The sequence below is a fragment of the Callithrix jacchus genome, chromosome 5, assembly GCF_049354715.1.
Source record: "Callithrix jacchus isolate 240 chromosome 5, calJac240_pri, whole genome shotgun sequence".
NCBI lineage: Eukaryota > Metazoa > Chordata > Mammalia > Primates > Cebidae > Callithrix > Callithrix jacchus.
The window spans coordinates 93,569,682-93,596,642 of record NC_133506.1 but is presented as its reverse complement, the minus strand read 5'-3'; the positions used below and the strand labels follow the sequence as shown (position 1 = coordinate 93,596,642).

Sequence of the window (26,961 nt, the reverse complement as noted above, 5' to 3'; positions counted from 1 at the left end):
AGTATGGTAAGTTCCTTTACCCGTGCCCAAGGCTGCTGTGTACTGCCCTGGGTGTACGTCACAGCTGACACTTCTTAGGGCTCTTTCCAGTATTTTCTCCGAGCCCCTGGTAGAGATTGTGAAGAAAAAGCCTGCAAGATAGGCGACTGCCCCAGCTTCTGCAGGTCTTCACGTTATGGAACCTCACATCTTATTGCAGCCCATATTCTGCCTTCGCTGATCATCACTTTTAGCTAGCATGTTCTTTCCACTCTGTTTACAGCGACCCCATGGACACTAGTACTAGTGTCTTCTCTCCACTTGCAGGCAACTGCCCCTCTGCATTCGGGGCCATTTGGTTACTCTGCAACCTCAGCTTTCCAGTGGATTTGAAAAAAAGTCCTAATTTATAGTCCATCTGGCTTGTTTGCATAGTAAGAATGAAAGAAATGTTCCTTCTACCCCTACATCCCAGAGTGGAAGATGGAGATGCTGTGATTCAAAAAAAAAATATATATATATATGCAAAATACACGTTTTACTGAATGTAAAACGAGTGTAATTAATCCTCAAACCACAATTCAGAAAAAGAGCCATTTTAAATTTATCTAAATTTTTAAATGTTTAAATTTTAAAGGGTAAGATACAGAAATTTGAAATAGAAAACCCCAAGACCTATTTTCTTTTTTGCATATCCATTTGAATCTTTATGTGGTAATATTTTTAGACTTCTCATTCTACCTCTTGTTCCCACATCTACCAATCCATGCCTTCATAATCTAGATTTAGAGAAGTTTTAAAACTCTGCCTAGGGATGCTTCTGAACGCATGGTAAGATTAGCCACTGTGGAGTCCAGGATATCAGTTGTACGGGCTGCTCTCTTTCTAAAATCCTTTTCTTGGCTGGCATGTCGACAGGGAGTCTCCCTTCCATTCCTGCTCTGCAGATCCTGCTGGCCAGAGTCCTTGTCTGAGACCTGCACGTCAGTCAGTGTCTCTTGGTGTGCATGTGGGAAAGGCTGCTCCATCGGCTCCCCTCCCACTGGGTTTTATTTGACCTGGTAAGCCTGTAACAATTTGATTTGGCTTAATAATTGGCCAAAGTAAGAAATTACTTTCTTCTAGGTTGAAACTAAAACTTTCTTCTAGCTTGAAACTAAAAGGCGAAGTAAAATGGTAAAACTTTGTTAGATGCAGAGTTGTAAGAATGAAGTAGCTGGGAGGAGAACCCAACACAGCCCTTTGGCAGGTCCAGTTCCTCTTTTAGGATTCTAACACCGCTCTCTCCCACCTCAATTAAACTAATGAAGAGAACAGGTATAAGACGAAACATCTCTCTGCTGCGGTAAAATAATGTTATAGCAGCAGTTAGCAAACTTTATTTTAAATGTTCCAACCTTAAGAAAATGTCCACCTCAGGATTTTATTTTCCAGTTCTGAAGGAATCTACACAAATTTAAATACTACATAACTTACCTTTCATTTAAATAAAAAGACAAATGACTAGTGGTTTTAAATTGCCAGGTTTTATTAAGATAATTATGGCAAAATTTCAACATACTCCCTACCTGAATGAATAGTTTTAATAAAATATGAAGGATCGCTCATGATTACAACCAAACTCAAAAGTGAGCTGTAGAGCATATTTGTAAATTGATAATTTACTTGGTAAGAAATAATTAACTTCATTTGCTTCACTCCACAGAGAATTCTTTGCAGAGAAATGTTATGAACAAGAGAACAAAGCTGTCTCACCAAAGAGCACCTAGGGTAAGAGTTTACAGTGTGTATCTGATTATTTGGTTCATCCAAGTTTATTTCCTTTTCAAAAAACAACTGCTGTGTCAGTCTGGAGTTCCCTGTCCTAGTTTATATTTTCTAATTAGTACAATAAATGGTCTTCAGAATAGAAGATAAAATGCTGCTATAGGAAGTAACAATTATTTTTCAACATCATACCATTTTTCTGAAAAATAATTGAGTTATAATATGGCAGTGTCTTACTTTGTTTTGCAAGAGACATTTGAGCTATTTGCAGATCAGAAGAGTGGGTATTTGTCCTTTAATATCATGTGATTTTCAAAGGTGAAAAAATTTCTTTTGCCAACTTATGATTCAAAGAAAAATAGTCTCAAAGTGTGGACAAAAGTATAGTATTCCCTTATAGCCTTGCTTAGGTGAGAATGTTCACAGAATGAATAAATTAGGCTTAAAAATGTAGATCATTTTCTCACAAAACCTTAGCAAGGATTTGATGGGGAAGGAAGTACTTGAACCACAGCAGTTTTTCTGTAAACACTGAACTTGTCCATGCATCATTTTCATCTGCCTACGGGATGTTGCACTTCTCACTGGCACAGTGTTCCAACAGTGGAGTGTGGTTGTCATGAAAATGCAGTATTGACACTACACCACTATAAATGTGGTCAAAATTAGACTCAGTGTTGACATTGATATTGTTGCCATTGTCCTTGGAAAAGGTGTTACTTGCAAGGAGCCTCCTAGTTAAACGTAACAGTAACTTTAATCATCGTAATTCAAGGACAATGGATGGCACTTCTAGGTAAAGATAAGGTATATACATATGTGTTTCTACCCATCCTCTTCAGTACAGACCTAAATGGGATTAATAGCCCCAGTGTGTGTTGCTGTAATGTTGCCTAACCTCATATCCCTCAAAAGTACACATCTAGAAAGTGAACAAAGGAAACCTTTAAATTGGGGACTGACTCCCTTTGAAACTCACAGTGAATGTACAAGGAGTTTGTAATGACTCCAGTTGGTGACCTAAAGTCTGTTTCCCTAACCAATACTACACTCTTGTTTGTATTTACTATTTCCTATTCTAACAAAACTTGTTTAGCAGGCAAACAGATTGATGCAGACCATGTTAAATTGAAAAAGGGATACTGCCACTCTTTAAGGATTGAGTGTAGAACTTTCACCACCACTAAATTACACAATGAATAAAACAAAACACATAATTCACAGACTCTACCTCAGCATTAACAATTTATATATATTATATAGATACTTTTATATCTGTCTAATATTTTTACAATCACCAGATACACCATCATTAAATACAAGTTACAGAAATGTGTTGATACCATTAGAGGGTTACTTATTGCTTACGTCAGCAAGCAGCAAATAAGGGCACAGGATTTGAACTGAAGGGAACTACTTTCTATCACCAGTGGCATTAAGATATAACACTGCATTTCACAAAGCACTGCTTTTTATCTAGTTTATAGAACCAAGAGCAGCATATATCAGACCAATAACCACTATTTTAGTATGTATTATAGGATTTTAAAGGACTTACCTTACGAATGGTACCTAACTATAAATATGCATGTTGTGAACAAATGAATAGTTGCTATTTTTTACAATATTGGTTTATAAAGACCACACTAGAACTACTTTGCTTTATTTTCTAGAGAGCTAATGGCATGAGAAATGAGTTAACACTGCTGTGTAGTCTGACCTACAAAATCCAGACCCTTAAAGATGGGTCTTTGTCCCAGTTTCATCCAGCCATTTTTTTTCCCCACTGAAAAAGCCTATCATGTTTAACTTTTCCCTTTACTTTCTTTACTCTGACCAGAAACATTACCAATAGACAACTATAGAAATATTTAAAAGATTTTTTTTTTACTTCACTAAGCACTTTGGTCTATAATGTGTACCAATATTCTGCTGCCTCTTTTTTCTTGTTTTCTTAGATAATTTGATTTGAAATTGACACTGCACCTGATGGGTTGTTAACAAGATCTAGGTTTCAGAGAGTGACAGATAAGAGTGAGGTGTCCATGTGTGGGGCAAAGCCTCAGAATGATGAAAAGGTTCTAGTGCTATAGTTGGGGCCATGTTGACTCCTTTTCAAACATTTGTCACAGACTTGAGAAGAAGAAATGACTTCAAAATCAAAACAAATACTGAAAGTCTCTACTTACTTCCAAATTTTTAAAAATAAAATCTGTAGATTAACAATCTGATCATTGCAAAGGGAAGCTGTTTTTATTTGTCTATTTGACATAGCTGTACTGGTACCCAAAATATGCCAGTCATCTATGTCTTTAAAATGCAGGAAGTTTTAGTCCTCTGTTATGAGCCTGGGGATCATTTACTATCCTATAAATACGTGATTAGGTGGGGGACATTTCCCAGCAAGAGCACTAACTGCGTCCTGTCCCTCCTGTGTGCGAGACACTACAGAAGGGCTACCATGGGCACTGGCCAAGCTGGTCCACAGTTGACTAAGGGAGGGTAACACCAAGACATTCATGACTCTCAGAGAATCAGAGACTGCTTCACTGAATGAATGAATCTGATAGTTTATTTGTTGTCTTTAGTTGACGACATGCTTCTAGCTTGAAACTGCAGAAACAGCAAAAAGCAGACAGTTTCAAAATATCCAGTATAACTGGATATTGAAATGAGAAGCACATGTCCTGTCTCTGCAGTCTGAAGCTGCATGTTAGAAGGACACTGGCGTGTCCTCCAGTTACAACTAAACAGACCTGGGTGTTGGAAATCTGCTTTCTCATGGCCTCTGGGCTCACTTTAGGCAATACTTTCAGCCTCCTTCATGCCAATTACTTCACTCCCTTGGGGGAAATAATTTTAGAGAAGTTAAAACTAGCATTTTTCATTCTCTAAAATCACTTTTTATTTTACAGTAGTACATGCCTTTGCCGTCTGAAAAAAAAAAGACAAAATATAGAAATGCTTTTGATTTTCTTTGTAAATGGCATTTTGACTCTATAGCATATTTGTACCTGACATCATCTCCATTAAACCAGTTTTATTCCTGAGATGAGGGTACAGTGGAAAACACATTAGCATCATAGATTAAAACCAGTTGACAGCGGTCTCCTAAAATGCTAAATAATAAAAAATTCCTCCAAAAGCACCATAACAGGTTATGAAACTCCCAAATAACTATAGCCCTAGGGAATTTTTAATTAAAAAAAATTTCAGTCTTTTATGTTACATGAAAAAAAGCAGTAAATTTTTCTGACTATAAACTGCCTCACAAGTCTGTGAATATGACACTTTTACACTAATTTACCACTTTCATTGTTATCAGTTAAAATCCATATGGCTTTTAGTCTTTTACCTACCCAAAAAGGTGAGCGGGTAAGGGGTTCCTTCATAGTGCCCAGGATTTTGAGGGAGATTTCCCAACTAAATTTAATTCAGCATTAAATTTTCCATAGATATATTAGGCACATCAGACCAGATTTCAACTGCATTGAGATTTCAACACTATATATCCTGACTGAAATAACTAACTAACTTGAAAGCTTCCACTAGTGACATGAAGGGATGGTGGGAAGGGGGTTGTATATAGGTGTCGAGACACATCACAGGGACCAGTTGTATAATTTTGCAAGTGAAACTGCCAATACTTTTTTTTAGATTGAAAACACTGTACTTTGAGTTTCCTAGCGATCTATTTACAGTGAAGAATTGAGCCGTCCATGGATTCATAATGAAGCACACGTTTTAGAAATGTCTACCTTGTTTCTACTCTGATAGTGGTGTTTTTATTGGGGGAGAGCTAGCTAGCCTACTTCAAAGAAAAATTATTCTATTTTATAGCTCCAAGGAAGATCTGGGCATGGAATATCATGACTCTTTCTGAGCTTCCTTATGTTTTCACTGTACCCTTTCCAACTATTTTGCCTCCATGGCAGAGAACTTCTTATCCTATTTCTCTTCCCAATTCCAGTAAGTGAGGACAGGCTAGTGCCTATTTTGTGGGAAGGCTCTTGAGCAGAGAGAAATGAATAAAACTTTGGATTAAACCTAAATCTGTGCCACTTCTTTGAGTAGTGGTAGCGTAAATGAGACAATCTAGAAACTCTGTTTCTCGGGGATTTTAACTGTTCATTTTCCAACCCTGGACAGACAGGAGACAAACTCTCCATTCTGTATACCTGCTCCCCTGTTGAACCCAAATTGAAAGCAGCGGGAAACTCTCCAGCACCACTCCATTCAGGCAATGATGACTGAACTGATTTTTTCTCCATCATTAACTCATTAATAAGATTTGCTTTCTTTGGTGCACCAGGACCAAACATCTCAACTGGTGGCAAAAACTGAGCACTGTGAGGTTTGCTTCCTTCTAATTGTGTGAGATCTAGGTAGCCTGGGTCTTCCAGCACGTTGATTTGGGACCCTGGGCTCAGGCTAGTTCTATCAGTGAATGAATCCACACGCCCATCATAGCCTAGATCGGCTGGTGCTGAGCACTGGTGCTGAGGCCAAGGGCGTTTGCACTCTCCATGATTCTCCTTATCATCCCCACCATCTTCTTGCCCTCCTTGAAAAGAGTTCTCTGTCCAATCTGATTCCTCACTAACATTTACAGCTTTGTTCATGTCCCTCAGGAATACCACAATAACTGTGATATTATCACTTGACCCAGCATCACGAGCTGATGCCACTAATTTGTGAGCAACCATACTGCTGTCTCCGTTATTCTCTTTCAGGTGGTCGGACACAACTTTCACTGCCTCATCAGGGTTCACGGTGTCATAGAAGCCATCACAGGCCAGAATGAGGTAGTCTTCGGTACCATCCAGAACAGTAGAGGCAGAATCTGCATCCCCACAGATATATGGCTTATGTTCAGCATCTCCTGTGGGAAGCAGAGGGTAGGGGCATCGTTAGCCTTTGTTTTACCTTCTGTGCTAAGAACATTTATGAACAATGCCATGACTCTGATCACAACTTACTGGATTGTGAACTGAATTGACTGGAAAGAATTTTTAAAATAGTTTTTGACAAAATAAATTCTCTGGTAATCAGATCTGTTTACTCCTTATTCCCAGTTAAATAATTGCTAGTTACTGGGCATAAGTCCCTATGTAGCTTAGATTCTGAATATGTGCCTCTGGCTATTATTTAGGCTTAGCTGAGTGTAACAACAATGTCAGATCTAAGTTTGTTGATTTACTGAAAACTTCAGTGCACTATGTAGGAAAACATGGTTGATGTAGGAAATCTGTTCTTCTGCAGGTGGTTAGGTTTGAGTTAATTGAAATTTGAGAACAAGTCCACATTCAAAGAAACCAAAGCTTTGATCATTCTCCATTAAACAATTTTTGTTCTGTTCTTGTTTAGAAATCAATAAATAGCTTCATGTTGTGAGCATGAAGGAAGGTTTGGGTTACACGAGATTTTATAAACTAAGTCTAACTCCCTTAAGCTAGAAGAGTTATGTGCTGACCCAAGCCCTCACACATGGGAGCTGAATGCAGTTTTCTTGATCCCCAACCCACTTGGCTTTCTGTTTTTTCATGGTGCTTTACCTGTAACTTCTAGAGAACAGACAAAATGTATGGCCTGTTTTCTCTTCTATTTAGAGACTACCATATTCTTCGTATGCTCTCATCATCACCCATTTCTGTCTTTATTGTTATTGTGCATTTCCCCACTTATTAACAACTGTGAGAACCCAAGGGCTCTCTGGGCCTTTCTCTCTTTAGAGAAGAAAGAATGACATCTCATCCTTGCTTCGCTCATCCTTTCACAGAATGACATCTGAGCTGGTCCTGAAGTCAGTTATCACCAGGAGAAATTGCCTCAATTGAGGGAACAAGACTATTAAGGAGTAACCTGCAGTTGGAGAGTAGGGTGCTTGGGGTAGGAGTGAGACTGCAGACCTCAGGCCCCCACTAAACTAGGTTTCTATCACCAGACTACTGAGATAATTGTTCACTTAAGACTTTCAGATCCAGAGCACTTCCAGATTCAGTCATTGTTTACATTGATTACATTCCTTTAGCTACTTTGTGAGAATGCAGCAAAAGGGTCCTTAGCCTGTCAGGTAACCAAATAGTTTATGACTACTACAAGGGACTCTAATTAACTTCTTTTTTTTTTTTTTTTGAGACAGGGTCTTATTCTGTCACCCAGGCTGGAGCGCAGTGGTGTGATCAGGGCTCGCTGCAGCCTTGATCTCTCAGGCTCAGGTGATCCTCCTACCTCAGCCTTCCAACTAGCTGGGGCTACAGGTACACACCACCATGCCCAGCTAATTTTTCTTTCTTTCTTTTTTTAATAGATACAGGGTCTCCCTGTGTTGCCCAGGCTGGTCTTAAACTCCTGGCCTCAAGCATCCATCTGCCCATCTTGGCCTCCCAAAGTGCTGGGATTACAGGCATGAGCCACCACACCTGGTTTTTATTCACTTTTTTTTTTCTTTTTTTTTTGAGACAAAGTCTTGCTCTGCTACCCAGGCTGGAGTACAGCGGTGTGATCTCAGCTCACTGCAGCCTCTGCCTCTCTGTTCCAGTGATTCGCCTGCCTCAGCCTCCTGGATAGCTGGGATTACAGGCACATAGCACCATGCCCAGCTAATTTTTGTACTTTTAGTAGAGATGGGATTTCACCATGTTGGTCAGGCTGGTCTCGAACTCCTGACCTCAGGAGAAGTGCCCACCTCAGCCTCCCAAAGTGCCGGGATTATAGACATGAGCCATTGCAACCGGCCTCTCATTCACTTGTTTACAAAAACAAAAACAAAACAATATGCACAGGGTAATGAGCAATAATTCCTAGAGTAGGGTATCATAAATCATCATTAAATAGTATTATAAAAACAAAACATAAACTCCAGGTATTTACAAATGGCTTCATTTACAGCAGTGGCATGTTGCTTGGTGGTTAAGGACACCAGCACTAGAGCCAGACTGCCTGGGTCCAAGTCCTAGCTCTCCTCCTTGTCACCTACACAACTCTCATCAATTACTATCCTTCCCATTGCACTAAAACTGAGCTTTTTGACTCGGGGAAGACTAAAATGAAGATAAACTCACTTGAGTGATCTGACTATATTTCATTATTTCTAGTATCTGTTACAGGTTCTCTCTGACCCAAGAAAGTTGGCCAGGTGCAGTGACTCATATCTGTAATCCCAGCACTTTGGGAGGCCAAAGCGGGAGGATCACTTGAGGTCAGGAGTTCGAGACCAGCCTGGCTATCATGGTGAAACCTTGTCTTTACTGAAAATACAAAAACTAGACAAGCCTGGTGGCATACACGTGAAGTCCCAGGTACTTGAGAGGCTGAAGCAGGAGAATCGTTTGAACAGAGAAGGCAGAGGTTGCAGAGCGCATATTGAGCCACTGCACTCCAGCCTGGGTGACAGAGGGAGACTGTCTCAAAAAAAAAAAAAAAAAAGTTTCTCTCCAACATTTTACATCTCTGTTTAATCCTCAGATAGGATAGAAAGCTCATTAGGAACCCTGTGAATAACTCTGCTAGAACCAGTGTGGACACATGCCCTGTCCAGCAGGTTGCATGATTAGACACACAGACCAACAAATAATTACTTGATTACCCAGGTTAGTATATTTTTTAGGTAAGAAATTAGTCTTCGATGTTATAAATGTTCATTTCACACCTTCCATTCACAAACGTATAATCTGCTCATCTTACTCATATCTAGGCTCTTCTCCATTCATTACTTCTTACAGGAGTCAGACCATCTTTCCCAAGCATCCTTTTTATTTAATCAACTTCACTTCCATGCTATGGTGCCTCCATAGCCTGCTAGAGCTCACTGAAACCCAATCTACTTAAGCAGAAAGTGCAGAGATCTAAGAGATATTTTAAAATAAAACCCAGTATGGGATTCAGTGTCCTTCACCTACTCTACCTGAGTATCTGATCATCATCATTATTATTTTCTGAATTTCACCTCTAAAAATAAATGTGATCTGAGTCACACTGTTCCCAAAAATCTTGTTTTAGTGATTCAATTAAAAGACTACTGCAACTGTTAGTTTGGAACAGAACATACAAAGATTTGCACAGAGAAAATGCTGCCAAAGTTCTGGCTTTTCACCCGCTTTACTTTTGAGTGTCAAATTCATGACATTTCGCCCCCAAATTTGGTAGGAGGGCCTGAATATCCATTTGATGGTAGAAATGGCAACATCCTTTTGTCTTCTACCTCCTCTCTTATATGTTAGGAAACATATCATGCCTCTGTCAACTTTGAATCGTAAGTCTGAAGGGCTCGTGGGGAGAAACTGTTAAAAACCTTTTAAAGTTTAAGTATCATTTATTTCCTAGGTAGAGCTGAACTCTGCCCAGGAGTCCTTTTTCTTGTCCTTTTGCAACCCCCTATTTTATTCCATGAGGTTTCCAATTATTTCTCAAATTCTTCAACTCCCTCATCCACTTAAGCTACTGGATTTTGGTAGATGGCCTGATTTCCTACTTCAAAGACAAGTTGATCAGGCTTGAATTTTCTCAGTTTCCCTCCCACCCCTGCCCCCGACACTCTTTTTTAATCTGTACAGATTCCCCTATATGAGCTACCATTTTCTCAGGCTAAGGGGTGTCTATTTCCCATCCTAACTGAACCTGCGCAAAAGGACTCCGGCTTCTCTACTCTCTCGTCTTCAATTTCCCCTCTACTTGCTCTCTTTTTCTTTCTTACAAACATGCTGAAATCTAAAATCTCCTCATCCTAAAAATAAAAACAATAAAAATGAACCCTTTTCTAAATCAGCTTTTGCCTCAAGCCACCACACTTATTTCCTTTCTCCCCTTCACCATCAAACTGCTCAAGAAACTAAATCCACACTTGCTCCTTTACGTTACTGCCTATTCCATGCACCACATTGTTTGTTGATTAGTAGGTTCTCCCACCTACCTATCCATGTCATCAGTTGATACCCTCCTCCATATCCCTTTTCAGCTCTCCTCATCTCTGTAACAAATTGTATGAATGTCTCCCAACCAGGCTGTTTCTACTGTAGCCCAGCTTTCATACAGATATCTTTATAAATACAAATCTGACCCTGTGTCCCCTCTGTATATTCACCTGGTAAAGTCCAGACTACTTAGCTTCGCACATAAGGCCCTTCGCTATCTGGCACCAACACTGCTCATCTCTTACCACTCCCATCTCTGTTCTAACCTCTGGTACTTGCTTTTCATAAAATACGCCATGCCCTTTCAAACCCCTGTGTATTTATACTCCCCTCTACCTGTGTAGGGATTTCCTTCCCAGCACAACATCCTCCACATTCAACCCAAAAGTCACCCCATGTATGAAGTCTCCCTTATTCACTCTTAGATTGCTTATTTTTTATTAATAAAATTGAGATGAGGTCTCACTATGTTGCCCAGATTGGTCTCAAAATCCTGGGCTCAAGCAATCCTCCCACCTTGGCCTCCCACAGTGCTGGGATTACAGGCATGAGCTACCACACTTAGCCTTGTCTCTGAGATTGTCACTTATTAAGGACATTCTTCCCTGCTTTAGGTTTCCCTTTTAGAAGAAGAGGCTGGTATCCTCTTCAAAGTTAGTTCTGTAACAAGCATTCAAGATGATCCTCAGCCAGGCACGGTGGCTCATGCCTGTAATCCCAGCACTTTGGGAGGCCGAGGCGGGTAAATCACCTGAGGTCAAGAGTTCGAGACTAGCCTGACCAACATGGAGAAATCCTGTCTCTACTAAAAATATATAATCAGCTGGGCATGGTGGCACATTCCTGCAATCCAGCTACTCAGGAGGCTGAGGCAGGAGAATCACTTGAACCCTGGAGACAGGTTGTGGTGAGCTGAGATCGTGCCATTAAACTCCAGCCTGGGCAACAAGAGTGAAACTCCATCTCAGGAAAAAAAAAAAAAAGATCCTCAATCCTCTGACAAAGACAGGTCAAAAGAGGAGATATAGGTGTTTGCTTTGAGCTGTCAACTGAATTCACTGGCCAGTCAAGCACTTATACAATGATAATTAATGTAAATTAGTTCCACAGATAGTATAGTCCTCTGGTTCAATGATTTTCAGTCCAGGATAGCATTTAATGGGTGTTGGACAGTCCTGCTAAATCTCCTACAATGTGCATAATAAAGAATTTTCCCTATCAAAAACAATAATTGCATATAAGGGTATATTTTAGAAATGAGCAATTTCCCCTTTTTGGCCTTATTCTAGAGCTCCTAATAACTTCCTCCAGTCTAAGGTAAAGCCAACTTTCAATTTTTCAGAAGGCATTTGTAGACTTTTAGCTCTCTATTTCCCTTTCAGCTTTCTGCTCATATTTGGGCCACTTCACAGTTGCCAGCAACTTCCCAAAGAGTGGGAGGAACTCAAATCAGTGGCGAAAGCACAATCCTTTAAGATTTTCTTCATGTTCTGGAATTTTTTGTTAATGATTAAATTTTGAGACTAGATGTGAATTCCATTTATCCATGTTATCCCCATGTCTAATTACTTCATTTCTTTAGGGAAGCAGATAAAAAACTGCAGTATACATGTATATATCGCCCATATAGATACACATATTGATTTATTCTTTTTTTAAAAACAGGAATTGAAGCCATGAAGCCTAAAATAATAAAGCCAGGGCCCAAAGTGAGACAAAGACAGAAATAGCTTAATTCTTTGAACTTATACCCTTGCATTTTTGTCCAGCCAACTTAGCTGTTTAATCTCTATGTGTTAGACTGAATTTGACGTTCCTATTCTTTTGAAAAACTTAAGTCCCAGGGATATAGGGTTCTTTGAAACCCCAGGGTTATCTGACAAATTATTATACCACTACAGAAAGTAGTTTTCATATAGAAAGCACAATGTTTTTCCTATTATTCTGTTATTTATGTCATTTTAAAATTCATTGAAATAATTTTTTTTCTTTGAGATGGAGTCTCACTCCTTTACCCAGACTGGAGTGCAGTGGTGCAGTCTCGGCTCACTGCACCCTCTGCCTGGGTTCAAGTGATTCTCCTGCCTCACCCTCCCGAGTAGCTGGGACTACAGGCATGTGCCACCACACCTGGCTCATTTTTTGTATTTTTAGTAGAGATGGGCTTGATTTGACCTCATGATCCACCCACCTCGGCCTCCCAAAGTGCTGGGATTACAGGCGTGAGCCACCATGGCCAGCCCTTCATTGAAATAACTTAAAGGCATAAACAAAATAAATGTGGATAAAATATGGAGAAAGGCTTTCATTCTCTGGAAAATACTGATTTGATCCAAAATGCAATGAAATGAGGAACACTGTGATTTTTTGTTTTTGTTTTGAGACAGGATCTCACTCCCTAAGCCCAGGCTGGAGTACAATGGCACAATCTTGGCTCATTGCAGCCTCAGACTCCTGGACTCAAACAATCCTTCTGCCTCAGCCTTCCATGTACTAGGACTACAGGCATGAGCCACTATGCCCAGATATATAAATTTTTTTTAAAGAGATGGAGTCTTACTGTGTTGCCCAGGCTTGAACTCCTGGACTCAAGCAGTCTGCCTGCTTCAGCCTCCCAAAGTGCTGGGATTACAGATGTGAGCCACTGTACCTGGCCCAATTGCTGTGGTTTAAAGCAGAATTGTGTACTGATGATTAAAGGCTTCCATAAAATAAAATTTAAAAAGCATAGAAAGTAAGTTCTGCATTTCTTGATATGGTTCTCTTTCAGTAATGGAATTTAAATATATAAACATACAGATTTAATTGACTCAAAACAGGCATCCAATTATTATTTTAAAGAATAATAATAAGCACTTTGGGAATATAAATTATCATCTCAGGTTCCCTGCATCAGAGTCAATACAGGACAATGAGCTAGAAGAGGACAGTTTGGAGAAACAAAAAATTGTTTTTCCTACCAATAGCTCTGGAGACCGACAGACTTCCATTCACCCTCCAGGCACCAAACCAGACTACGCAACCTCCAAGGGCCTCAATTCGTTGCTTTTCATCCTAAACAGCAATGCAATAAAAAGAAGCAAATAACTGGATTCAGGATTTATTCATCTACTTTAACAGTAAACAACAAATATAATACTTATCTGCTCATGAAAAGGTTCTCCTTGTTTCTCCATTGGAGGGTGGGCACAGCTGCTGATAGCAATAATTATAATAATTGTAGCAATAATTGTAATATTAAGTGGCCAGGCGCAGTGGCTCACACCTGGAATCTCATCACTTTGGGATTCCAAGACAGGTAAATCACGAGGTCTGGAGTTCGAGACTAGCCTGGCCAACATGGTGAAACCCCATCTCTACTAAAAATAGAAAAAATTAGCTGGGCATAATGGCAGATACCTGTAATCTCAGCTACTCAGGAAGTTGAGGCAGCAGAATCACTTGAACCAGGGAGTTGGAGGTTACAGTGAGTCAAGATTGCACCACTGTACTCCAGCTTGGGCAACAGAGTGAGACTTCATTTCAAGAAATAATAATTATTATTAAGTGAATCCTGGCCAGGTGTGGTAGCTCACGACTATAATCCCAGCACTTTGGGAGGCCAAGGCAGGTGGATCACCTGAGGTCAGAAGTTCAAGACCAGCCTGGCCAACATGGTGAAACCATGTCTCTACTAAAAGTACAAAAATTACTCGGGCATGGTGGCGTGTGCCTGTAATCCCAGCTACTAGGGAGGGTGAGGCAAGAGAATTGCTTGAACCTGGGAGGCGAGGGTGCAGTGAGCCAAGATTGCACCATTGCACTCCAGCCTGGGCAACGAGCGAAACTCCGTCTCAAAAAAAAAAAAAAAATTAAGTGAATCCTAACCAATAACTAGAAAATCTAATAACTAGAGCATGGGCTCTATTAAAACAGACCATACTTACCTCTCTGTCAGGTTTGTGTGGCTTCATTAGTTCGACAGCTTGGCCCTTTCTCACAAGCATAACCTGGGAATCACCCACCCAGGCCACGTGTAGCATGTTGCCTCTGATGAAAGTCACCACTCCTGTGGTCCCACATCTTAAGCTCTGAAAATAGTTTAAATAAAACCACATTCAGTGAAAAGAAATAGATACTACATTCTTACTGAGAAGCAATTTATAATTAATGTAAGCTTTTTAGCTGGGAGCTACACTATTGATAATGGAATTTCACAAATACACAATAATTCATATGTCTCAATGCATTTTTACATATATGTATTTATTTATGTGTATATACACATATAAGTCCACCTGATCTGTGATTTGCAAGGCAGGGATGATTATTAATTCCACTTTATTTTTTTTTATAATCAGTTTCCACAGAGACTGTCAAAAATTGCCAGTGCCGACTGTGTTGCAAGTCATCACGGTGGGGTATTGGGAGAAGTTTCCAATTAGCAATAATTGCACCTCGGATAAACCTCATGGCTACAATACTGCCACTGCGCAAAGCTTAATTCCACTTTAAATACCAATAAGAAAACTATGGCAGGTTATGTGACTTGCCCAAGGGCAGTTAACTGATTAGTACATAAAACAGAATGGAGATTCTTTTTCCTCCCAGTCAAGCACCAAATCCCCTATAGAAATACTCAGAGCAAAAGTGTCTATATTCTGCTCTTCATTTCATTACTGACATCCTATTTGTTTACTGGGAGAATCCTAGCTGTACAAAATGATATATAAAACATCTGACTGGTACACAACAAGTGCTCTAATCTCTGGAAATTAAGCTAAGGAGCCAAGAGACAGCTTACGTTCCCTGGAGTACTAAGATGCTTGTACTTTTAAAAATATCCTCCCTACCAATATTTTTAGGGGGCTTTGCTTTTGGAACACTGCATAAAGAACAAACAGCCTGGAATCTCACTGCAGTAGCTACCACTGTACTTAAAGCTCTTGATCCTACTATACGAAAATGACATCCCCATTTGACATGAGTCACCATCAAACAAGCATGACTTTCTGTTACTAAGGACCTGGCCTAAATTAGAACCAATGCGTCAGGGGTGGTAAAAGGCCTCTTGTATCCAATGAGAAAAACAACTTCTCATTTTCCCTATATAGGGAAAGTTTGTTATAAATCCTCACCCACCAATAAAATGTCTTCCCACACAGAATGTTCAAAAACTCAGCCCCCTAGAACACATGATAAAGACACTTTAGTGCATATGCCCTAGAGAGAACAGGAGGCAGGGCTGCTTCACCACAGGAATAGCTGCTTTCTTCCCAGCAGTTAGCAGCACATGGAAGCATAAGGAGGAAAAAAGGGGCTGCTGAGACAAACCTATTCAGAACTATTGGCAGAACTGAGACACCAGGGTCACTGACGAAACAAATGAGGTAAACGTGGTCAGAAAAGAAAAACATAATTTTGAGAAGACAGAAAAAAAGGAATAGAATAGAGGGTGAAGAAGACAGAGTGATTCTCTTTGTTTCACATTGGTGATTACAGGTCACCTCTCAGGGGCCCGCTCTTGTCCTCAACTCAGATGATGAAAGCCCACAGCTTCAAGAGAGGCAGACCCAAGCAGAATGCAGGTCCTCAAGAGACTGGAAGCTCTGAGGTCAAACGCGGCTTTATTCTCCAGCCCCACCTCTTTGTGTGGACTCTACTGGTTACTGTTGGATTTGCATATTAATCCAAACTTAGGGGAGGGGAGAGAGAAAAAATAATTCTCTTTCTTAATACCAAATAGGTCTGAATTATTGTTTTATTAATTCCAAGCCCCATTATTGCTGGTAGCATTAACTATGCTATCAAAAAAATGGACTAAGTGATTACCCTGATCTTTCCAAGCCCTTTCTTTTTTCCTTTTTTTTTTTTTTTAAGATGGAGTCTCGCTCTGTCAGCCAGGCTGGAGTGCAGTGGCACAATCTCCACTTACTACAACCTCCACCTCTTGGGTTCAAGTGATTCTCCTGCCTCAGCCACCTAAGTAGCTGGGACTACAGGCATGTGCCATCACACCCAGCTAACTTTTTGTATTTTTAGTAGAGACGGAGTTTCACCATGTTGGCCAGGCTGGTCTTGAACTTCTCACTTTGTGATCTGCCCACCCCAGCCTCCCAAAATGCTGGGATTACAGGCATGAGCCACCGCACTTGGCCTCCAAGCCCATTTTAAAAAGAGTTAATGTTTCCATCCTGGCCTACATGGTGAAACCCTGTCTCTACTAAACACAAAAAATTAGCTGGGCATGGTGATGTGCACCTGCAGTCCCAGCTACTCAGGAGATTGAGGCAGGAGAATCGCTTGAACCCAGGAAGCGGAGGTTCCAGTAAGCCAAGACTGCACCACCACACCCCCGCCTGGCGACAGACCGAGAGTCCATCTCAAAAAAAAAAGTTAATGTTTAAGTCACAGGGCAGGAGTCTTATTTTCTCTGTATCTATTTCTGTAATTACTTTTAAAAATTAAAAATCATTTACTTTCTATTCACCCCTCATTACAAAACCAATATAGAATACTATAGTAATTATACTGTAGTTAATTATGTACCAATACCCAGAATGATAATTAATTTTTTTAACTTTTAGACCTTAATACAGAACCCTTGCCATTCATTCAAAGTAAAAAACTTAGGTCTGATTAACCTTAGCAATGTAGGACAGGAGCTCTGACTTTTCTGCCAGTAAGAGAAAAATCAGCTCAAGGATCATCTAAGGATTCACCTTCTCCAAGAGAATTTTCCTTCAAGAGATACACAGCAAAACACTGCCTACCCATTTAGAACCAAATGTATGGAAGTAATCCCAGTTTCTGTTTCTTTTTTAGACCATTGTTTTATTCACCATATCCAGATCTTGTCAGCAAGAGTCTGCTTAGAGAGATGGTCCTGGTGTGAACCTGACAAGCAATGGTGAACACAAGAAAGATGAAACTCACCTGCCAAATCCAGCAATTATTACAGAAATGAATCCAGAAAATTACAGCTTGAGACTTTCTATATAGTACATCATTGTACCCTCTGAAACTTCCTGAGAAGGCAATTAGAACTACAACAGAATCTAATACTATGAGTCAAGAATACAATTTGGATAATGTCTGCCCCGAAAGAGAAAATCTAAACAGCCCTTTAACCACACAGACTAAGTTGAGCTCAGCTAGTGCAATTCTAGCTGGAATTTGTGAAAAAGGGGCATACCTCCCTGGCTGCTTTCTGTACGAACCGCTCATCAGTGACCCGGAAGGCCCTGCACAGGGCCTCAGCAGGATCATGGGGGAACATCTCCTGGCGGACTAAGTTAACATGGAGGTGAATGGAGGCATAAATGGCAGCATCAACTCCCCCATGGCCATCAAACACTGCAAAGTAAGCTTGTTCTTCCTGGTCCTGTGAACAGAAACACAGAACAGTTGAGGGAGCTGGGTATGGCATGATTCAAATGAACCAATCTCTTGGCATCACTGTTGCCCATCCTTTCTCCTCCACTGCATTTGTCATTCGGAATAATGAGACTAAATGTTTTCCTTCTCTAACATGCCTGATCAACTGCTGAAATACCTGCAATATTAGGGCATCTGTGTTTACACACCAGAACACTGGAACACGTCATACCCAATTAGCTCAAGCTGAAGTGCCCTCTCTCCGTGAAAGTTGTTGTCTTGTACCATGGAAACCACCCACATACATTTGCTTCAAAATTGCTGTTACAAGTTGAGGGAGGGGGAATATGGAGAGTATGAGAAGGAATTGAACAAAAGCAGCTCTAGATTGATTTTTTTTCAAAATGAAAGTTCTTTAATAGCAAAATTAGAAACTGAGAACAATAGAAAATAACTGGTCTTCCAGCACAAGGGCAATTAAATTCAAGTTTAAGATATATAAAGATACGAAAGCAGAAACATGCTTCTAAACTATAATATGTTCTTCATAAATCATTCCCAGTCACGCTGCATTCTCATCATAAACAGCATAGTATTTCTAAACTACTTCACCAAACTTGAACTACATCAGATGCTCAAATGCCCTGTATGGCTGACCACTTTGCCTCACCCCATAATCTAAGATTTTAGTTTCACATTTCCTTGCAAAGGCAACTGCCAGTAGGGGGATCTTCCAATCCTGTGCTTTATCTTGACAAAAAAGACCTAATCATAAGATGCCATATCAACCATTAAGAAGTTTGCTGCTTTATCATTTGCTAAGGTGTTTAAATCGTAACAGCTCTGTCTCACGTAAGAGATCTGTGGCAACTGAACTGGCACTGAGTCCTGAGCTCCCTTCAGGCAACAGTATGTAATGACTTTCGTTTGCAAGTCTTTTGAGTTCTTTTTCCTATGCTCTCGGAGCTTAGAGGAGTCCAGGCCTGTCATTGATTCTTAAGCGAATCACGTAATATTCTGTGCTAGTTTTCTCATCTGTTAGGCAGGGATGAGTTGCTGTCTCATGGGGATTCGGAAGAGCTATTAAAATAACAAGTATATCTGCACTTTGAAAAAGTTCTTTTTAATTAATTAATTAATTAATTTTTTTTTTTTGAGATGGGAGTCTTGCTCTGTTGCCAGGCTGGAGTGTAGAGGCATGATCTTGGCTCACTGTAACAACCTCCACCTCCCAGGTTCAAATGATTCTCCTGCCTCAGCCTCCCGAGTAGCTGGAACTACAGGCGCATGCCACCATGCCCAGCCAATCTGTATTTTTTAGCAGAGATGGGGTTTCACTATGTTGGCTAGTATGGTCTCGATCTCTTGACCTTGTGATCCCCCCACCTCAGCCTCCCAAAGTGCCCGCCCGCCTCAGCCTCCCAAAGTGCTGGGATTACAGGCGTGAGCCACCGTGCCCAGCCTGAAAAAGTTCTTATTATTTATTTATTTTTAGAGTCAGGGTCTCACTTTGTCACCCAGGCTAGGGTACAGTGGCATGATCATAACTCATTGTAACTTCGAATTCCTGGGCTCAAAGGATCATCCTGCCTCAGCCTCCCGAGTAGCTGGGATTTTAGGCAAGAGCCACTGCACCTGGCTGAAAAAGTTCTTTTTAAAAGGGTATATTACATTCCCCAAAACACCAAATATAAAGGTCCATAGAATAACCAAAATATTATGAAACCTATGTCTAATACACACATTACAACTAGTTCATTTAGCAACTTTAACGCCATTAAAGACAGACTAAACAACTCTCTAGAAATAATCCTGGCTGGCTGCAGTTGCTCACGCCTGTAATCGCAGTACTTTGGGAGGCTGAGGCAGGTGGGTCACTTGAGATCAGGAGTTGGAGACCATGCTGGCCAACATGGTGAAACCCTGTCTTTACTATAAATACAAAGATTAGCTGGGCATGGTGGCACATGCCTGTAGTCCAGCTACTCCAGAGGCTGAGACAGGAGAATCTCTTGAACCTGAAAGGTGAAGGTTGCAGTGAGCCAAGATTGTGCCACTGCACTCCAGCCTGGCAACAGAGTGACACTCCATCTCAAAAAAAAAAAAAGGAATAATCCTGACAGGTAGACTTTCTATCTCTGCTAAAGCAGTACTCATTTTTAAACAACTCAAAATAGCACCAGAAGAAACAAAAGGAAGAATTTTTTTTATTTCTTTAAAAAATAAAAAAGTATAGCTTCTTTTTAAAAGAACTAAAAACATTCACTGATGTTTTCCCTATTATAATAATGTGTGATAATTTAATGACAAAAGAAATATCACCAATAATTCCACCATCCACAGATACCAGTCTTCTCTCTATATATATCCATATCTATATATACATATATATGTAAATGAAATTAGGATCAGAATGTGCATAATATTTTATATCCTACTTTTTGTCATTTCCTCATTTCATTAAGATTTATTTGAAGACATTATTTTATGAACATATCATAGTTATTCCCTTTCATGATTTAGATCATTTTCAATTTATTATAAACAATGTTGTAAAGAAAACATTTATGTCAAACAAAACATGTCTAAGACTTTTCTGCATTTCTCTTTTCTTATAATAAAGAATTAAAAGTGAAACGACCAGATCAAAGAGTGTGAAAATTTATTAGGTTCTAAACACGTGTTCCCATATTCCTCTCAAAGTGTGTTTCACTATAGCAAGGTGCTCCTTTCTGAGTTAAGACCTTGGGCTGATTTTGAAATTAGGAGGCAAAATAAAATCCAACCAAGTCAACAAACAACAATAATGCCCACACATATGAGTATAATCTTCAAGTAGGTACAGTGCTATAAGGATTATCACACAATCCTTCTGTGTTGTATTTGCATGGCCATGATACTGGAAACAAACACATCAGCTGATCTATCATAACATATAACATAAGCACCAATTACCAACCTGACAGTCAACTAAAATTTAAATTTTGCTGCCAAGTAGAGGAAATATTGTGCTTTGTATGAATTACTACATCGTAATTTTTAAGTTATGGACTTGAGTGAAGAAAAGAGGCAAGTGACAGGCAAAGGAAACAAACCTACTTCTGTTTGTATTAACGTAATACATTTAATAGAAAAAGAAAAGAAAGATAACAAAATAGCTATTAAGCTGCCAAGGCTCATATGGATCCAATTTGTCAGATACAGAGATTCATGAAATATAATTCCAGCTACTTTCCTATCTCAGAGACCAGGATTTTAAAAAGAAAATCACATGAAATAAACTGCATCAGCTTTAATTTTTCCTTTTATGTTTGTGTTGCTTCAGCATCATAGTAATGTGAGAACTTAATACCCCATTTGATTATGCTATAGAAATTGCTGCTGCTGCTATTGTTGTTACAAAACAGCTTTATTGAGATATAATTTTTTAAAATAGTATTTTCTTTTCTTTTCTTTTTTTTAAAGACGGGGTTTCACCATGTTGGTCAGGTTGGTCTTGAACTCCCGACCTCAGATGATCCACCCATCTTGGCCTCCAAAATGCTTGGATTACAGGCGTGAGCCACTGCGCCCGGCCTTCTTTTTTCTTTTTTAAGAGACAGTCTCACTATGTCTGTTGCCCAGGCTGGTCTTGAACTCCTGGTCTCAAGCAATCCTGCCACATCCACCTCCCAAAGTGCTGGATTACAGGCATGAGCTACCGTGCCAAGCCTAATCATTTTCTTTTTTTGCTTATATGTTTACAGAATAGCTCTGGAAAGTGATACAAAAGACTGACTTCCTTGCCTTCATGGAAGGGAACTGAGTATCTTGGAGACAAGGATAAGAAAGACATTTTTATTTTCCCAATTTTGAACCATGTGAATGCATTACCTATTCAAAGAACATAAAATAGTTCCCTTTCTGTTGCAAATTTGTGCCACTTTGCATTTAGCCCTACTCTAATCTACCAGAGATACAATTGGAAATATATCAGAAATTCTCCTTTTCTAACAGAACCATGAAGGTGTTTGTTTTGTTTTTAAAATTTCACTGACTCTCCAGAAGTGCCCTTTACCTCTAGGTTGAAGAGCATATTAAAGTCAGGAATGCAGACATGTTTGTCCTCCATTTTCCTGCGCATGTTTTTGATGGCATGGATTGATGTCTCATAATAAAGCTGGGGTCTCCTGCGGAGAGGGAAGTCTTTCACCCAGCTGCAGCAAATCTCGTGTAGTTTACTGAAGACAGAACGGGCCAATTTCACTGTCTCAATCTCTGTGAAAGAAACACAGAAACCCCCAATGAAGAGCCTTGTAAAACTGCTTTTCATTTCTCTGCTTGTTAAAGACAGAAGTAGGTCACCTTAATCAAGTTCCTCCTTAATAGAATAAATTCATCCTTCTCAAGAAAAATGAAATGTTGCTTCTGAAGAGAGAAAATCACAACCTATCTAGTAGAAAATCATCAGCCTGCAGCGGCCACTACATATTCTTGTTATGAGGAGAAAACCTTTGGCCAGGGCTGGACCTATTCCTGGCTTGACTTCCAGCCGAAGAAGTGCTCTTGCCACACTGTTCCCTAGTTCCCAGCACCAGTTTCTTTTTGGTTGTCTGCTATGGTTTATCACCTGGAGAGCCATGCTTAGAAAAATAAGTAGTGATTAACACCGCTTCCATAGTCCAATTAGCTGGATATACAGTGTTTATTAGGATATGGAAGGCCTATGAAAACAGCTGACAAACTACAGAAATAAGAAGGGTTTACCTTGCTTACCATTTGTCTATGTTCTCTTTCTTCCTGACTTCTTCCTTTATATCCAGTACCCTTTTTTCTCCTATAAATGATCATCATTTGTAACTGAAATGTGTGTGTGTTTTCTTTCTTTCTTTTTAAAATTAAGACAGAGTTTCACTCTTGTTGCCCAGGCTGGAGTGCAATAGTGTGATCTCGGCTCACTGCAACCTCTGCCTCCTGGGTTCAAGTGATTCTCCTGCCTCAGCCTCCTGAGTAGCTGGGATCACAGGTGCCTGCCACTAGGCCTGGCTAATTTTTTATATTTTTAGTAGAGATGGAGTTTCACCATGTTGGCCAGGCTGGTCTCAAATTCCTGATCAGGTGATCCACCTGTGTTGGCATCCCAAAGTGCTGGGATTACAGGCATGAGCCACCATGCTCAGCCTGTCTTTTCTGTTTAATATATTTGTTTATTAAAGTTTTAGGCAGTAGTTTAAATAGTTTAGCCAATGCGTTAGCAAGAGTTCAAACTTTTATATTACTCTAAGGAAAAAGGTACCTAAACTCTGTCTATTCGTGTGACCTTAGATAGAAAAAGAGAGAGAGCAACCAGAGAAGCAATACCAACAGAACTCTTGACGCTAAGCCTACTGCTTCATCTGTGTCTACTACTTCACCTATTGGCTAGAATTGGCGAGCTGACTTCTGAGGCAGACATATACCCTCAGTAGATGGACAGATATGTAAGCCTTTTAAGCCAACACTGAATGGTACTGAAGAGATTTCCTATCACTGAACCCTCCACTCAAGGTGTCCTCCACTTAAGCTGAGCTACTGAAATACCAAAGACAGATTAGGTTTTCTCAGGCCAGTATTTTAGAAGTTCCTCCTACATCTCAGGTAAAAAAAAAAAAAAAATTGAACTTAAATTTTTTTTTACTTAACTAAATCAGATATAGCTTGACAGCCTGAGAAAATAAGTGCCAGATGGCAATGGCTACACAGGCCTCCTCCAATCTAGAACACAAATTCCAAAGAAGAGAAAGACTGTATGTTCTAGAACAGCCCGGGACGTGGACTCCCAACTTCTCAGTCCTGTCTTTGCCTTAATCTGTGACTACATTTACCTCTTTCCTTATTTAAAATTATTTTTAAAATGACTATATTCGAAAAGTTGACCTGAAGTTTTTTCTCATTTCCTTTTCTTCCTCATTAACATAGCATAGGGTGGTAAATCCCATATGGTGGCTTTGTCTCCTTTAATTTTCTTTTCCCCACAAAACAGAAGTCTTGCTCTGTCACCCAGGCTGGAGCACAGTGGTGTAATCTCGGCTCACTGCAATCCCACCTCCCAGGTTCAAGCAATTCTCCTGCCTCAGCCTCCCAAGTAGCTGGGATTATAGGCACCTGCCACCATGCCCAGCTGATTTTTTGTATTTTTAGTAGAGACAGGGTTTCACCATGTTGGACAGGCTGGTTTTGAACTGGCTGGTCTTGAACTCCTGATCTTGTGATCCGCCCGCCTTGGCCTCCCAAAGTGCTGGGATTACAGGCGTGAGCCACCGTGCCTGGCCAATTTATTTTAATTTTTTTAATAAGAGGGTCTCTCTCTGTTGCCCAGGCTGGAGTGGAGTGATGCAATCATAGCTCACTGTGGCCTACAATTCCTGAGGTCAAGCAATCATTCTGTTTTAGCCTCTCAAGTAGCTGAGATCACAGGTACATGCCACCACCGATGGCTAATCAAAAGAAAATATTTTTTTCCTGACGAATCTGCAAGGAAAAAGAAAAATATATATAAAAAAAAAGATTTTTTTTTTTTTTTTGTAGAGATGGGGTCTCACTATATTGCTCAGGTTCATCTCAAACTCCTGGCCTCAAGTGATCCTCCCACCTCAGCCTCCCAAAGTACTGTGATTACAGGCATGAGCTACTATGCCTATCCCCACTGTTAACATTTTTATATAACTGAAAATAAAGGGTAAATTTAAAAGAGAAAAGACAAAGGGCAAAAACAGCCTATGGAGGTATATACAAGAAGAAAACTAAAGCCAACAGACAATCCAACATTTTTTTTTTTTTTGAGACGGAGTTTCGCTCTTGTTACCCAGGCTGGAGTGCAATGGCGCAATCTCGGCCCACCGCAACCTCCACCTCCTGGATTCAGGTAATTCTCCTGCCTCAGCCTCCTGAGTAGCTGGGATTACAGGCACTCGCCACCATGCCCAGCTAATTTTTTTTTTTGTATTTTTAGTAGAGACGGGGTTTCACCATGTTGACAAGGATCATCTCGATCTCTTGACCTCGTGATCCACCCACCTTGGCCTCCAAAAGTGCTGGGATTACAGGCTTGAGCTACCGCGCCTGGCCCTCTTTCTTTTTTTGAGATGGAGTCTTGCTCTGTAGCCCAAATTGGAGTGCAGTGGTGCAATCTTGTTTCACTGAAACCTCCACCTCCTGGGTTCAAGGGATTCTCATACCTCAGCCTCCTGAGTAGCTGGAATTACAAGGGCATACCACGTCTGGCTAATTTTTGTATTTTTAGTAGAGATGGAATTTCACCATTTTGGCCAGACTGGTCTTGAACTCCTGACCTCAATTGATCCACCCACCTTGGCCTTTCAAAGTGCTGAGATTACAGGCATAAGCCACCAGTGCTGGCCACAACTATAATTGTTATTTAAAACTAGCAAACATTGCTTTTTCTTCCAGTAACACTTCCTTCTTTCTTTACTCTGAGACTTTGTGATTCAGGTTTAGCCAGGTAGAGAATCCCACTCCTTTGGCCAGTGATTAGTTCAGGAATGGGAAACCATCCAAGTTGCGCCAACTAAAGTAAATCCTGTGGCTTATGTAAGAACAACTGAGAAAATCTACTCTTGTTTTCCTGCTCAACTTCAATATGGACAGATGAAGACCTGGGTTCCTAGAAAGTCATACTGCTACCTCATGGAGTCTGAAAATGAAATCAAAATGAAAGAAGGTACCGCTGAGAGTTGGAGAAATGCCAGATCCTGTTGAGCTCGTTTGAAGCCTTGAATCTACCTGTGTATCCCTTATTCTGGAAGACGGTCCATACATTCTGTTTTGCTGAAGATAACTGAAGCTGTGTTTGTAGTCATGTACAACTGACAAATTCTAGAATATACATTAAGCATAAACATGGCATCCAAGATATATCCATCTAGGCCTACTTTACAAAGAATATTTTAGAAATTAGGAATATTGTTTTATCAGATGTTTCTTTTGGCATCTTTAGAGATTATTTTTCTTTTGACCTGTTAATAGATAAGTTCTGCTACAGACTTCCCAATATTTCATTCTTGATGTTTTTTATTCACTGCTGTTTCCCCAGTATAATAAGCATCTATAGTAGGTTCTCAATAAAACATTCACTGAATGAATTAACTGCTGTACTCAATATTCAAATATCTTACTTAAGATGTTTGTTTGTTTGTTTTTGAGATGGAGTCTTGCTCTGTTGCCCAGACTGGAGTGCAATGATATGATCTCAGCTCACTGCAACCTCTGCCTCCTGGGTTCAAGAAATTCTCCTGCCGCAGCCTCTCGAGTAGCTGGGATTACAGGTGCCCGTCAGCAAACCCAGCAAATTTTTGTATTTTTAATTGAGATGGGGTTTCACCATGTTGGCCAGGTTGGTCTGGAACTCCTGATTTCAGGTGATCTGCCCGCCTTGGCACCCAAAGTGCTGGGATTACAGGCATGATCCACCACACCCGGCCTACTTAAGTTTTTTTATGTTGATCACTAAGACTGGTCTCTCATTTCCTTTTTTAGTCTTGGGTAGATTTTGGTATCAGTGTTAGGTTATGCAAATTTTCCTTCTTTTTCCATGCAACTGGAGCATTCATTTTAAAAAGGATTGGGGCCAGGCACAGTGGCTCATGCCTGTAATCCTCTGGGAGGCACAGGTTGGGTGGATCACTTGAGGTCAGGAGTTCGAGATCAGCCTGGCCAACATAACAAAACCTGTCTCTACTAAAAATACAAAAATTACCCGGGTGTGGTGGTGCACACCTGTAATCCCAGCTACTCAGAAGGCTGAGGCAAAAGAATTGCTTGAACCCAGGAGGCAGAGGCTGCAGTAAGCCGAGATCACGCTACTGCACTCCAGTGTAGACAACAGAGCAAGACTCTGTTTCAAAAAATAATAAATAAATATATAATTAAAAAAATAAAAAGTATTCCAATTATCTATCTTTCTTTGATC

General features: G+C 40.2%; 1 protein-coding gene and 1 non-coding gene across 3 annotated transcripts in view; both read right to left on the bottom strand.

Moving 5' to 3' along the window:
- Positions 1-1,489: 1,489 nt before the first annotated feature.
- PPM1E (protein phosphatase, Mg2+/Mn2+ dependent 1E) overlaps positions 1,490-26,961 on the bottom strand; it is a 256,455-nt gene continuing 230,983 nt past the window's right edge. Inside the window, exons 3-7 of one of the 2 annotated variants that reach the window (XM_008996939.5) lie at positions 22,072-22,271; positions 17,833-18,021; positions 14,585-14,728; positions 13,619-13,712; positions 1,490-6,628 (exon numbers count right to left, since the gene is read on the bottom strand). In XM_008996939.5, coding sequence (XP_008995187.3) covers positions 5,571-6,628; positions 13,619-13,712; positions 14,585-14,728; positions 17,833-18,021; positions 22,072-22,271 — 1,685 coding nt within the window. In that variant the 3' untranslated portion in view covers positions 1,490-5,570. The remainder of the gene's footprint in view (positions 6,629-13,618; positions 13,713-14,584; positions 14,729-17,832; positions 18,022-22,071; positions 22,272-26,961) is intronic. The other variant, XM_078373665.1, reaches the window with a different exon arrangement.
- Positions 14,999-15,138, bottom strand: LOC118154143 (U4 spliceosomal RNA). The gene has a single exon (XR_004744040.1). It is a non-coding gene; the product is annotated as a U4 spliceosomal RNA (small nuclear RNA).